This window comes from Heptranchias perlo, chromosome 10 (assembly GCF_035084215.1).
Source record: "Heptranchias perlo isolate sHepPer1 chromosome 10, sHepPer1.hap1, whole genome shotgun sequence".
Lineage (NCBI taxonomy): Eukaryota > Metazoa > Chordata > Chondrichthyes > Hexanchiformes > Hexanchidae > Heptranchias > Heptranchias perlo.
In genome coordinates, this window is record NC_090334.1 from 2,079,332 (window position 1) to 2,092,509 (window position 13,178).

General features: G+C 43.2%; 1 protein-coding gene across 1 annotated transcript in view; it reads left to right on the forward strand.

Annotated features, from left to right (window-relative positions):
• Window positions 1-13,178, forward strand: part of ubr1 (ubiquitin protein ligase E3 component n-recognin 1) — a 189,088-nt gene that overhangs the window by 140,348 nt on the left and 35,562 nt on the right. The window contains exons 33-38 of the mRNA XM_067991119.1: window positions 56-153; window positions 1,408-1,498; window positions 2,372-2,520; window positions 5,494-5,549; window positions 7,778-7,874; window positions 12,757-12,824. Coding sequence (XP_067847220.1) covers window positions 56-153; window positions 1,408-1,498; window positions 2,372-2,520; window positions 5,494-5,549; window positions 7,778-7,874; window positions 12,757-12,824 — 559 coding nt within the window. The remainder of the gene's footprint in view (window positions 1-55; window positions 154-1,407; window positions 1,499-2,371; window positions 2,521-5,493; window positions 5,550-7,777; window positions 7,875-12,756; window positions 12,825-13,178) is intronic.

Below are 13,178 nucleotides of genomic sequence, written 5' to 3' on the forward strand. Positions count from 1 at the left end.
AATAGTCCAGTTATGTGAGTCCTTTTTATAACTCATCCTATCTGTTGTATTGCAGCAAAAATGCAGAAACTATAGCACAGATACTGACTTTATCTCGATGGCTGGAAAACGTGTCGGCACGGATAACTGGGCTAAATATTACGGGCTCAAAAGGTGGGTTCATAAGCGGAATGTTACATTTTCGTGTAAAAGGCATTGTTGTTTGAAATGGAATCCAGCTAGTCTGAAATCTGACCAGTTTCTTCTTAATCAAAACTGCCCGATGTGATGTGAGAACACAACATTCTGCCACTTGGCCTTACCCAGGGGAAGCTGTGAGTCCTCTTCTGGCCATTGTCAGGTGCTGAAAGTAACTGCAGAATATGGGGAAAGGGCAGGGGAGTCGGTACAGGCACAATGGGCTGAATGGCCTCCTTTTGTGCTGGATGATTCTATGACTAGGTGGGTCGCATGAAATGGCATCAGTCAAAACCAGGAAAGGCCTGTTGATTTAATTATTGGGATTTAGTGCTATTTGCTGCGAGTGAGGTTTACAAGAAATAATGACGTGCAAGAGTTATGCGATCTATCGATTCTGGTTTACGTTGCAAGTGATTGACTACCCTACTGAGTTCCGCAATGTTTGGAAATTCCTTCTTTTGCCCCCGCTCTTTATTTTCTCACATGCCGAACATGGAGGAAGTGAGGATGAGCTCAAATACCACTGTGTAACTGGCTGTTAGGAGGGGTGTATCGCAGATAATCATAGAATTATTTGGCCCATTGTGCCTGTGCCGAATCTTTGAAAGAGCTGTCCAATTAGGCCCACTCCCCCGCTTTTTTCCCATAGCCCTGCAAATTTTTCTTTTTCAATTATAGGTATTAAATCTGCCTTCACCACCCTTTCAGGCAGTGCATTCCAGATCATAACAACTCTCTGACTAAAAAGAATTCTCCTCATCGCTCCTCGTGCTAATGGAAATAGTTTCTCCCTGTCTACTCTATCAAAAGCCTTCATAATTTTGAACACCTGTGCTAAGTGACCCAAGTGACACTGGATAAGGTGGATGTTTGCTACAAACAGGGCTAGGAGGACCAGAGGACATGGCTAAGAGCTTAGAATCCACAAGCTAAATTTACATAATTTTTAAATCTAATCTCTTTCCACTGTCAGTGCTTCCCCGCACCTTACCCACTAAGGGTATTCCACACTAATGGCCACAAGAGGGAAAAAAATGGCATTAAAGTATGTTCTGCAAACGGTTAGTGGAGTTTGGCTGTGAGCTAAGCTACTGATTCAGTTGAAGCACCAACATGCTGCTCTGCTTCATTATTTTTTTTTTAGAAATCAAGGCGTTGGTATAATGCACAAAGCACTTGTAATGATGTGGGGGGAGTCAGTAGTCATTGCCTGTTTTTTTTTCCTAGAAGAGGAAAGCAACCAAATTCAAGAGAGCCCAGTCGCATGGAAGAATCCTGTAGAATTTAGATCCATCCTCAGTTTTGGAGTGCAGTCACCGTATGTAACATAACTTATTTTTAGCATTCTTTCATTTGGTGATGTATATAAAAAACTTATATTCTGTTGAGTATTGAAGCAATGGCCATGCTACTTGAAACACCATGCTGGAATGTCAATGAGCAGTTGCCCTGGAGTGGTACGGCACATGTCTAGGTTCCCCACTTTGAGTTCCTAATCTCAGTTCTTCTGGGGAAGATATCTAATGGATGTCTGTCACCTCTTTACATGGAAGGGTGGAATCAGATTGAGATAAATATCTGGGACATGCTTCCATTGCCCTTGGCTGTTGCTTATCAGAGCTTCGGACCCTGGTGTCTGTTGAGTTGGTTCATCTCTGGCAAGATGCCACAAGGCCCTCTGCGGTTGACGCCAATGTTCCTGGGCTAGGGAAGAGTAGAAATTACTTCCGATTGCTGTGTAGTGTCCTGCTGTAAGATTCATCATTACTGGGTCAAAATCCTGGAACTCCCTACCTAACAGCACTGTGGGAGAACCTTCACCACACGGACTGCAGCGGTTCAAGAAGGCGGCTCACCACCACCTTCTCAGGGCAACTAGGGATGGGCAATAAATGCCGGCCTCGCCAGCGACGCCCAGATCCCGAGAATGAATATTAAAAAATTTTAAACCTGCATTTGTGGAGATTGGGTGAAGATAGGATCTGACCCAGCTGCAATGAGAAATAGCACAAAAGGATGGGGTTCTTGGAGGGCTTCGAGCATCTGTGGAACTGAACCCCAGTGTACATCACTGCCCATAGGAGAAAAGGAGAGAAAATTGGGAATAAAAGGGCCGTTGAAGTAGAATTAGAATAACACTAAAATAAGTAAAATAAAGTTGATTTTTAAATCCTTTTTTGTACATGTACAGGATCAAATATTCCAAAACCATTGTGGAAATGCTGCTGCTGTTCGCTACAGCTGTGTACCGAGTGGGGTTGAAGGTTGCCCCCAATGAGGCTGATGCTAGAGTTCCATTGATAGCCTGGAGTGCTTGTGCATTTACCATTCAGTCCACAGGTATGCTATAGCTAGTTACACTTTTCACTTTCTGGGTTAATACTGTCTTAAAATTGCTGGGAATTTTACTTTATTTTTGTGGGATATTTGGGTAAGCTATCGCCATATGTATTTTTAAAAAATTATTTCCTTATCCACCTGCGCTGAGAGTGATAGCCTAACAAAAATCAGAGTATGAAGGATACGGAACTAAGGCAGGTAAATGGAGTTAAGGTACAGATCAGTCATGATCTAATTGAATGGCAAAGCAGGCTCAGGGGCTGAATGGCCTCCTCCTGTTCCTATGCCCTGAGTGCTGTAGTTAGAAGGAGCAGGTGTGCGGTGTACTCCCAATGCCTCCTGTAGCTGGCTGCCAGAGACCATCCAGGCAAGATTCCCACCTTCAATTTTTTTTTCTCTTGCCCAACATCCTGTTTCTACCTTCTTGAGCCATTAAGATGCTGCCACCTTTGCTCACTTACCTCTATGCTTATTGCAACTTAGATTGGGATCCGGGCAGAGTAAGACTGGGGACCTGTATCTCTCTCTCGGTTCTGTAGCAGTGAGCATGAGTTCATAGAATCAGACAGCATAGAAGGAGGCTGATCTGCCCATCGTGTCTGCCGGCTGTTTGAATGAACTATCCAATTAGTCCCACTCCCCTGCTCATCTCCCCTCTGCAGCTAATACGAAGTGCTCCCCAGACAGCACAAGAAGCAGGAACATATATGAAGTACATATTTCAAGTCCTGCAATGGCCTGGTAGAACAAACCATTGGCCCAGTCTAACATAGTGTGGAGATATGTTTGGATCCCGAGCTCACTAGGTTTTGATATGCTCCAGACTGTAACACTCCCTACAGTTCACCCACAATGGAACACTAGTTGAATTCATGCAATTGTTTGTCTCTTTCTCCAACCCCCGCCCCCAAATAGGGTGACCCACAACCTCTTCAGGCCATAGGACTTAGACTGTATAAATGGATGGAAATTTTCAAACAAATCAAACTCTATCATAAAGTGATGTAAATAAACATACTGAAAGGAAATCCATAAGTAGAACATAGGAACAGGAGAAGGTCATTCAGCCCTTCCAGCCTGTTTCGCCATTCTATCTGTAACTTAACTCCATTCACCCACCTTGGTTCCATATTCCTTAATATCCTTACCTAACAAAAAACTATCCATCTATATTCAATATAACAAATATACAAATACTTACAAGTATTAATATTTGAAATTTTCAGTTGTCCCCCAGCCTCAACAGCTTTTTGGGGGAGAGTTCCAGATTTCCACGCTGTCTTGTGTGAAGAAGTGCTTCCTGACATCACCCCTGAACGGCCTGGCTCTAATTTTTAAGGTTATGCCCGCTTGATTCAGGAACTGTCCCTCTAGATTGGAAAATTGCACATGTCACTCCGCTTTTTAAGAAAGGAGAGAGAGGGAAACTGGGGAATTATAGACCAGTTAGCCTAACATCTGTTGTGGGGAAATAGCTGGAGTCTATAATTAAGGATAGGGTGACTGAACACCTCGAGAATCAGTTAATCAGAGAGAGCCAGCATGGATTTGTGAAAAGTAGGTCGTGCCTGACAAACCTGATTGAATTTTTTGAAGAGGTGACTAAAGTTGTGGACAGGGGAATGCCAATGGATGTTATTTATATGGACTTCCAGAAGGCATTTGATAAGGTCCCACATAAGAGACTGTTAGCTAAGTTAGAAGCCCATGGAATCGAGGGAAAAGTACGGACTTGGTTAGGAAATTGGCTGAACGAAAGGCGACAGAGAGTAGGGATAATGGGTAGGTACTCACATTGGCAGGATGTGACTAGTGGAGTCCCGCAGGGATCTGTCTTGGGGCCTCAATTATTCACAATATTTATTAACGACTTAGATGAAGGCATCGAAAGTTTGCCGATGACACAAAGATTGGTGGCATTGTAAGCAGTGTAGATGAAAACATAAAATTACAAAGCGATATTGATAGATTAGGTGAATGGGCAAAACTGTGGCAAATGGAATTCAATGTAGACAAATGTGAGGTCATCCACTTTGGATCAAAAAAGGATAGAACAGGGTACTTCCTAAATGGTAAAAAGTTAAAAACAGTGGATGTCCAAAGGGACTTTAGGGGTTCAGGTACATAGATCATTGAAGTGTCATGAACAGGTGCAGAAAATAAGGCTAATGGAATGCTGGCCTTTATATCTAGAGGACTGGAGTACAAGGGGACAGAAGTTATGCTGCAGCTATACAAAACCCTGGTTAGACCGCACCTGGAGTACTGTGAGCAGTTCTGGGCACTGCACCTTCGGAAGGACATATTGGCCTTGGAGGGAGTGCATCGTAGGTTTACTAGAATGATACCCGGACTTCAAGGGTTAAGTTACGAGGAGAGATTACACAAATTGGGGTTATATTCTCTAGAGTTTAGAAGGTTAAGGGGTGATCTGATCAAAGTTTATTAGATATTAAGGGGAACGGATAGGGTGGATAGAGAGAAACTATTTCCACTGGTTGGGGATTCTAGGAGTAGGGGGCACAGTCTAAAAATTAAAGCCAGACCTTTCAGGAGTGAGATTAGAAAACATTTCTACACACAAAGGGTGGTATAAGTTTGGAACTCTCTTCCGCAAACGGCAATTGATACTAGCTCAATTTGCTAAATTTAAATGTGAGATAGATAGCTTTTTGGCAACCAAAGGTATTAAGGGATATGGGCCAAAGGCAGGTATATGGAGCTAGATCACAGATCAGCCATGATCTTATCAAATGGCAGAGCAGGCACGAGGGGCTGAATGGCCTACTCCTGTTCCTATGTTCTGGACTTCCCCACCAGAGGAAATAGCTTCTCTCTATCCACCCTATCAAATTCTTATTGGTAGACAATATTGGAAAATGGTTGACAAGTTTATCAATATATATTTATCAATATACGGTTGTAAATGAATCAATTATTCCCACTTTTAACACTACTTTTACCCTCCTGCAGAGAATAATCTTAACGATGGGGGCAAAGTTTTGTTCGGATCACTGCCAGACAGACAGGTAAAATGGCTACTCTGATATAATTATTGAAGTTCTCTTTTAAGAATTATGATGTTGAGTAAAACTTTTGTGGGCATTTGCACAATGGTGAACATGGACTTAGTCTTAGAATCTTGAATTTTACAGCACGGAAGGAGTCCATTCAGCCCATCTAGTCTGAGGAGGTCTCTAAAAGAGCAATCCATTTAGTCCCATTCCTCTGCTGTTTCCCCATACTGTTTTAAATTTTTATTTTTCCCATATCTATCCATTTCTCGAGTGGATTTTCCCATCCTTTCACTTCATTCTTTTGATCTTAAATTTATGCCTTATAATTTCAAATGCCTGTATCGAATCTCCTCTTACCCGTTCTAATGAAAAGAGCTCCAGTTTCTCCAGCCTGTCCTTCATTCCTGGTATCACCTTAGTGAGTCTGTTTGGCATCCTTTCACCAAAACTGGACACAATATTCTGTTGCACAATTAACTGTGGCCTAACCAATGATTTGTGTAGGTTTAGCATCACCTCTTTGCTTTTGTACTCTGTGCTCCACTTTGTGAAATCCAGCATCCCATATGTTTTTTAAATCTGATACATTGACTTGGCCTCCCACTTTTAAAGATCTGCCTATCTAAACCTCTGCGTCTCTCTGTTCACCCATTTAGCATATGTCCTTATTCTCTTTCCCAAAATGTAACACCTCATATTTGTCTCCATTGCATTTCATCATCTAATCAATCTGTCACTCTCGGACCTCTTCACAGTTAATCACTCTTTGTAAAAAGTAGAGGAGTGGTCGCATTTCACCAGTCCAAAAAACATCCATTAACCATTAATCTCTGTTCTTTATTCCTTAATCAACTTGCTTTCCATGCACCGTGTCCAATAGAACATCCTTTATCAATACAGTCTACTATTTCCTCAAAGAATTCTACTAAATATTGCCAGATGTGCCTTACCTTTTACAAATTTATGTCGGCTGTCCTTAATCAACCCATGTTTTTCTGGTGAGTTTTAATGTTATCCCATATTATTGTTAGGAACGAGATGTTCTTATAAATTTATACGTAATTCCATAAGATAATAGGGTTCAAAGGTTTTTATTGGCTTTCATGGAATTAAGCATACAATGATAACTATTATTAATAATTACACATATACTTAGGGTTACACTTACGATACAAGACCGGAGAATTCACTATGTCACAGATTTCAAGCTCGAGGGGATCGAGCCTGGTCGAATTCTGAAGTACTCTAATAACCCTCTTTTTATACCTTTCTTTCACTCTGGCTACGTGAGAATCTGCATGTTTTAAAATATTACCTTATCCAATTAGCTGGACTTCAGTTTTAACAAAAATAGCTTCCCAAGCCTTTATTTTGATTGAACTGTCAATCAAGTCATTGAGCTAGAGACCGTTCCAGGGGTCCAAGACACTCCTACAGATGAGTTATCACTTGCCTTGCTCAGATGAGTCCTTAGAGGAGTTAATTCCCAGGGGGACGGCTGAGACAAAGAAAGCTTGTAGCCAAATGCTTATTAGCTAAAGTCTCTGGTAACTTTTAATTCCCACTGAACATTTCACTGGAAATGAAACTGATATCTCCAGCCTTCTAACAGAAACTCAAGCAAAAGCCAGAAATTAATATAAGAGAAATCAATATTAACCCATTTCTTACATTATGACCTATAAACATTCACCTGCTGCTGATGGGCTGACTGGCCTATTGTCAACCTGCTTTATATCTTTCTCTCTCTCTCTCTCTCCCTCTCCATCTCCCCCTCTCTCCTTTTTTATGACCCTCCAATCCTCTGGTACAACTTCCACATCCAAGGATGTTTGAAAGATTGTGCCAGAATGCTTAGAAGATTGTGGTCAGAGCCTGTGCACACTCGCTTCCCTCAGCATTCTGGGATGCTTGTCATCGGGACCCAGTGCCTTTTGTACTTTGAGTTCCACCATTTTTTTTCAGTACAGCTTCCTTATCTATAGTTATCTAATTGCTCCACTTCATCCCCCTGTACCCTTTCATTCTCATTATCACATCCTTCTTGGAAAATCGAGGCAATGTACTCGCTTAGTATCTCTTCCATTCCTTCAGCCTTCATATGATGAATTGGCTTTTCATCTTTAATCTACTCTTAGAGTAAGCTGGGCTTTTTATTCCCTAGGTCTATATCTTCAGAAAATGATGTGTTGCTGATGAAGAGCAGATTCTGAACAGTGACCGGTTATTTCTAATTGTAGGGTATTAGCCTGAAAGCAGTTCTGCAGTTTGCTGCTTCTCAGAGAGTGGTGGCATCACCCAAAGTAATCCAGAAGCACCTGATCCGCTTACTGTCGGGTAAGTACGGGCATTTACTGGGCGGCTAACCATGCGGAATCTTTATTTGAAACATGAGCTGAATAAAATTTTGAAGCACTCGTTGATAACTATCTTGATAGTAAGTAGAGTTGAAGCAAACCAACTGAAAGGGAAATCTGAAAAAAATTTGCACTCTGCTTATGATTTTAAAATGACTTCTTCACATATCCTCTCATTGTGAAAGGGCAGGATCTGTTTTGCAGGCAGATTGATTTACATTCTCATCATTTTCAGTGCGGAAAGCTGATTCTGATGCAAACCACCACAGTAACCTCTTCCTATGTTGAATAAATTCATTTTGTGGAAATAAACTTCTCATTATAAAATGGTGGGAGGGGTTTGGATGAAGCAGTGGGTTTGATTCCAGGCTGGACAGATGGGATAAAGGTGCCCCCTCTCTGTCTCTGAGAGTCCCATATGAAATGAGCATTCCTCCCAGTTCCTCATAGGCACAAACCGTCCTTAGAAAATAAAAGAAAAACTTGCATTGATGCAGCGCCTTTCATGACTTCAGGATGTCCCAAAGCGCTTTACAGCCATTGCAGTATTTTTGAAGTGTAGCCACTGTTGTAATGTAGGAAATGCGACAGCCAATTTGTGCACAGCAAGGTCCCAAAAACAGCAATGAGTTGATGACCAGATAATCTGATTTTAGTGGTTGATGGATAAATGTTGGCCAGGACACCGGGGGAACTCCCCTGCTCTTTGAATGGTGCCATGGGATCTTTTACATCCACCTGAGAGGGCAAACAGTTTAATGTCGCATCTGAGAGAAGGATGAGACACTCGGTCAGCAGTCTCGCTCCAAGAAGTCGTAGGGAATGATTGGTGTCGGCAGCCTGCACCAGCCGTGCCATGTGGCTTCTGAGTGAAAAGTCACACCAGTACAGCAAAGAATGCTGGTTCGAGGTTGTGGTTTAGTATATTATCGGGCAGAGTTAAGATAAGAACATAAGAAATAGGAGCAGGAGTAAGCCATACAGCCCCTCGAGCCTGCTCTGCCATTTAATAAGATTATGGCTGATCTTCAACGTCAACTCCACTTTCCTGCCCTATCCATACACCCCTTGATTCCCTTATTGTCCAAAAATCTATCAATTTCTGTCCTGAATATCCTCAACGACTCAGCATCCACAGCCCTCTGGGGTAGAGAATTCTAAAGATTCACAACCCTCTGAGTGAAGACATTTCTCCTCATCTCAGTCTTAAATGGCCGACCCCTTATCTTGAGTCTATGCTCCCCAGTTCTAGACTCTCCAGCCAGGGGGAACAGCCTCTCAGCATCTATCCTGTCAAGCCCTCTCAGAATCTTATATGTTTCAATGAGGTCACCTCTCATTCTTCTAAACTCCAGAGAGTATAGGCCGATTGTACTTGAGGGAACTTTGCTGTGCAGGTGGCTGTAGCGCAGGTTCTTGATGCTAATATTGAGTGCTAATATCCCTCACTTTTCTGAGCAGAAAAATAAAATCTCTGAAAGTTTATAAAGCTCGTCCAACCACTGGTGCAGAGCCTGAAGCTGACCCCATCTTGTAACATGGAGAAATATTGGATTAAAGGCTTAGTGTCTGTAATAACCTGTAGTATGCTAATTAAGCACCTGGAGCTTTTCAGTTTTTCAGTTCGTGAGCCTGGGTTGCATCCAGAGCAACATTGGTGGAAGCCCGTGAACAGTTTTCCTTCTCTCAGACATGGGTCAAACACTGTGCAGGCACGCACACATACTGGGAAGAGGCAGAAAATAACTTAAGAACAAGGCATGCTACTGAAGTTGTAGAGGAAATACCAGATAGATATGGATGAGGTAGTCTACTTGGCTCATTATAGTTTGTCTATTCAGAAAGAACCCCTCAAAACAGAATCCAAAACTGTTCTTAAGTAATACCAGGATTGTCGCTTCCACTCTGTGCCTGGAAGGGCTTTCTAACTGTTGATTGTGTCAAGAAGAGCCTTTATATAGCGGTCAAAAATTTGCCTTTTGCCTGTGCCCCCTTGCCCTACTGTTATGTTTAAGTGAAGTAGTGAACTACAGAGTTCCCTGGTATTAAACAACTAACGGGAGGAGGAGGCTCTGCAAACATCCCCATCCTCAATGATGGCGGAGTCCAGCACGTGAGTGCAAAAGACAAGGCTGAAGCGTTTGCAACCATCTTCAGCCAGAAGTGCCGAGTGGATGATCCATCTCAGCCTCCTCCCGATATCCCCACCATCACGGAAGCCAGTCTTCGGCCAATTCGATTCACTCCACGTGATATCAAGAAGCGGCTGAGTGCACTGGATACAGCAAAGGCTATGGGCCCCCACAACATCCCAGCTGTAGTGCTGAAGACTTGTGCTCCAGAACTAGCAGTGCCTCTAGCCAAGCTGTTCCAGTACAGCTACAACACTGGCATCTACCCGACAATGTGGAAAATTGCCCAGGTATGTCCTGAACACAAAAAGCAGGACAAATCCAATCCGGCCAATTACCGCCCCATCAGTCTCCTCCCAATCATCAGCAAAGTGATGGAAGGTGTCGTCGACAGTGCTATCAAGCGGCACTTACTCACCAATAACCTGCTCACCGATGCTCAGTTTGGGTTCCGCCACGACCACTCGGCTCCAGACCTCATTACAGCCTTGGTCCAAACATGGACAAAAGAGCTGAATTCCAGAGGTGAGGTGAGAGTGACTGCCCTTGACATCAAGGCAGCATTTGACTGAGTGTGGCACCAAGGAGCCCTAGTAAAATTGAAGTCAATGGGAATCAGGGGGAAAACTCTCCAGTGGCTGGAGTCATACCTAGCACAAAGGAAGATGGTAGTGGTTGTTGGAGGCCAGTCATCTCAGCCCCAGGACATTGCTGCAGGAGTTCCTCAGGGCAGTGTCCTAGGCCCAACCATCTTCAGCTGCTTCATCAATGACCTTCCCTCCATCATAAGGTCAGAAATGGGGATGTTTGCTGATGACTGCACAGTGTTCAGTTCCATTTGCAACCCCTCAAATAATGAAGCAGTCCGAGCCCGCATGCAGCAAGACATGGACAACATCCAGGCTTGGGCTCATAAGTGGCAAGTAACATTCGCGCCAGATAAGTGCCAGGCAATGACCATCTCCAACAAGAAAGAGTCTAACCACCTCCCCTTGACATTCAACGGCATTACCATCGCCGAATCCCCCACCATCAACATCCTGGGGGTCACCATTGACCAGAAACTTAACTGGACCAGCCATATAAATACTGTGGCTACGAGAGCAGGTCAGAGGCTGGGTATTCTGCGGCGAGTGACGCACCTCCTGACTCCCCAAAGCCTTTCCATCATCTACAAGGCACAAGTCAGGAGTGTGATGGAATACTCTCCACTTGCCTGGATGAGTGCAGCTCCAACAACACTCAAGAAGCTCGACACCATCCAAGATAAAGCAGCCCGCTTGATTGGCACCCCATCCACCACCCTAAACATTCACTCCCTTCACCACCGGCGCACTGTGGCTGCAGTGTGTACCATCCACAGGATGCACTGCAGCAACTCGCCAAGGCTTCTTCGACAGCACCTCCCAAACCCGCGACCTCTACCACCTTGAAGGACAAGAGCAGCAGGCACATGGGAACAACACCACCTACACGTTCCCCTCCAAGTCACACACCATCCCGACTTGGAAATATATCACCGTTCCTTCATTGTCACTGGGTCAAAATCCTGGAACTCCCTTCCTAACAGCACTGTGGGAGAACCGTCACCACACGGACTGCAGTGGTTCAAGAAGGCGGCTCATCACCACCTTCTCGAGGGCAATTAGGGATGGGCAATAAATGCCGGCCTCGCCAGCGACGCCCACATCCCGTGAACGAATAAAAAAAAACTCGTAATCATTGTCTTTCCAGGCTGAAAAGCCCAAGATTTCCTTCTTTGCTGATAACTCAGTTCTTCTCATGTCAGTGAGGCTTCAGTTGGTGCCTTTTGGGTCAGAGGTTAACAGTTCAAGTCCCAATTTAGGATTTGAGCATAAAATCTAGGTTGAAACTTCAGTGTCATACTGAGAGAGAGTGCTGCATTGTCAGAGGTGCTGGATAAGACATCTGCTTCATCTGCTTATTCAAGTGATTATAAAAGATCCCATGACGCTGTTTGAAGAGGAGGAAGTTCTCCCGATGTCCTGTCCAACATTCCTTCCTCAACTAGCGCCACCAAAAACAGCTTAACTTGTCATTTATCTCATTGCTGTTTGAGAGACCTGGCTGTTGTGTTTGTCTATATAACAACAGCAACTGCACTTCGAAAGTAATTCACTGGATGTGAAATTGTTTGGGATGTTCTGAGGATGTGGTAAGGTTCTATATAAATGCAAGTTCTTTATATCTATGGTCAGAGAAATGTGCTTCCTGGCTCTCCTCCCTTAGTTTAGTAGGAAACAGATTTCACTCCCTTTTTCTGTGACAAAATATATGCAGATTAGATACACACTACCTCACCTTTGTTGAAATCTGGCACTGTAAGATCACGCATGATGTCAGCTATGCCTCAACCTGGATGCATCCATGTCCGCTAACTTCCATGATGGCTTATTCCGACGCTGATTCATAATTAAGTAGCAGAATTGGCAAATGGAGATTGAAATTTGTATTAAAATTTGACTGTTCACTAACATAAACGTGGCTTTGTGCTTGTGTGCCCGTGCGCACACAGCCAATACTCAAACGTGTTATTTTGATGTAAAGTGTTTTCAGTTTTGCTGAATTTTCATGATCATTTGAGTTATCATTTTGAAAGTAACTCCAAATAATTTAGTTAAGCTAGTTCAACATCATTCTGATAATCAACCACTCACATTGGCCAACAAAAGCGTTTTTACATCATATGATTTATGTTTTGTATTCTAGTTTTTGTGCCCCACTTGGATGTTGAAGACACTTGGTCAATCCTGGATATTGACTTCTTCCACCTCTTGGTATGTTTGGGCCTTTTTTCTTTACAGTGTTTGAGAAGATTATTTAAACTAATCAATAGTTCTGTTTTACTGTCACGGTTGTACTGTACATTTCCTGAGTTCGCATCATGTCAGGATGCACTTCTTCACACAAAATGTAGTAGAAGTCTCTCCCAAAAAGCTAGGTCAACTGAAAATTTCAAGACTGAGATTGATAGATTTTTGTTAGGTAAGGATATCAAGGGATATGGTGCCAAGGTGGGTAGATGGAGTTAAGATACAGATCAGCTATCAGCAGTTGGAGATTTGAGCATAATGACAGTTTCTTTAGGTAAACAACATCTCCTAGGTACTGAAGCCTACGTCCTTGTGTCT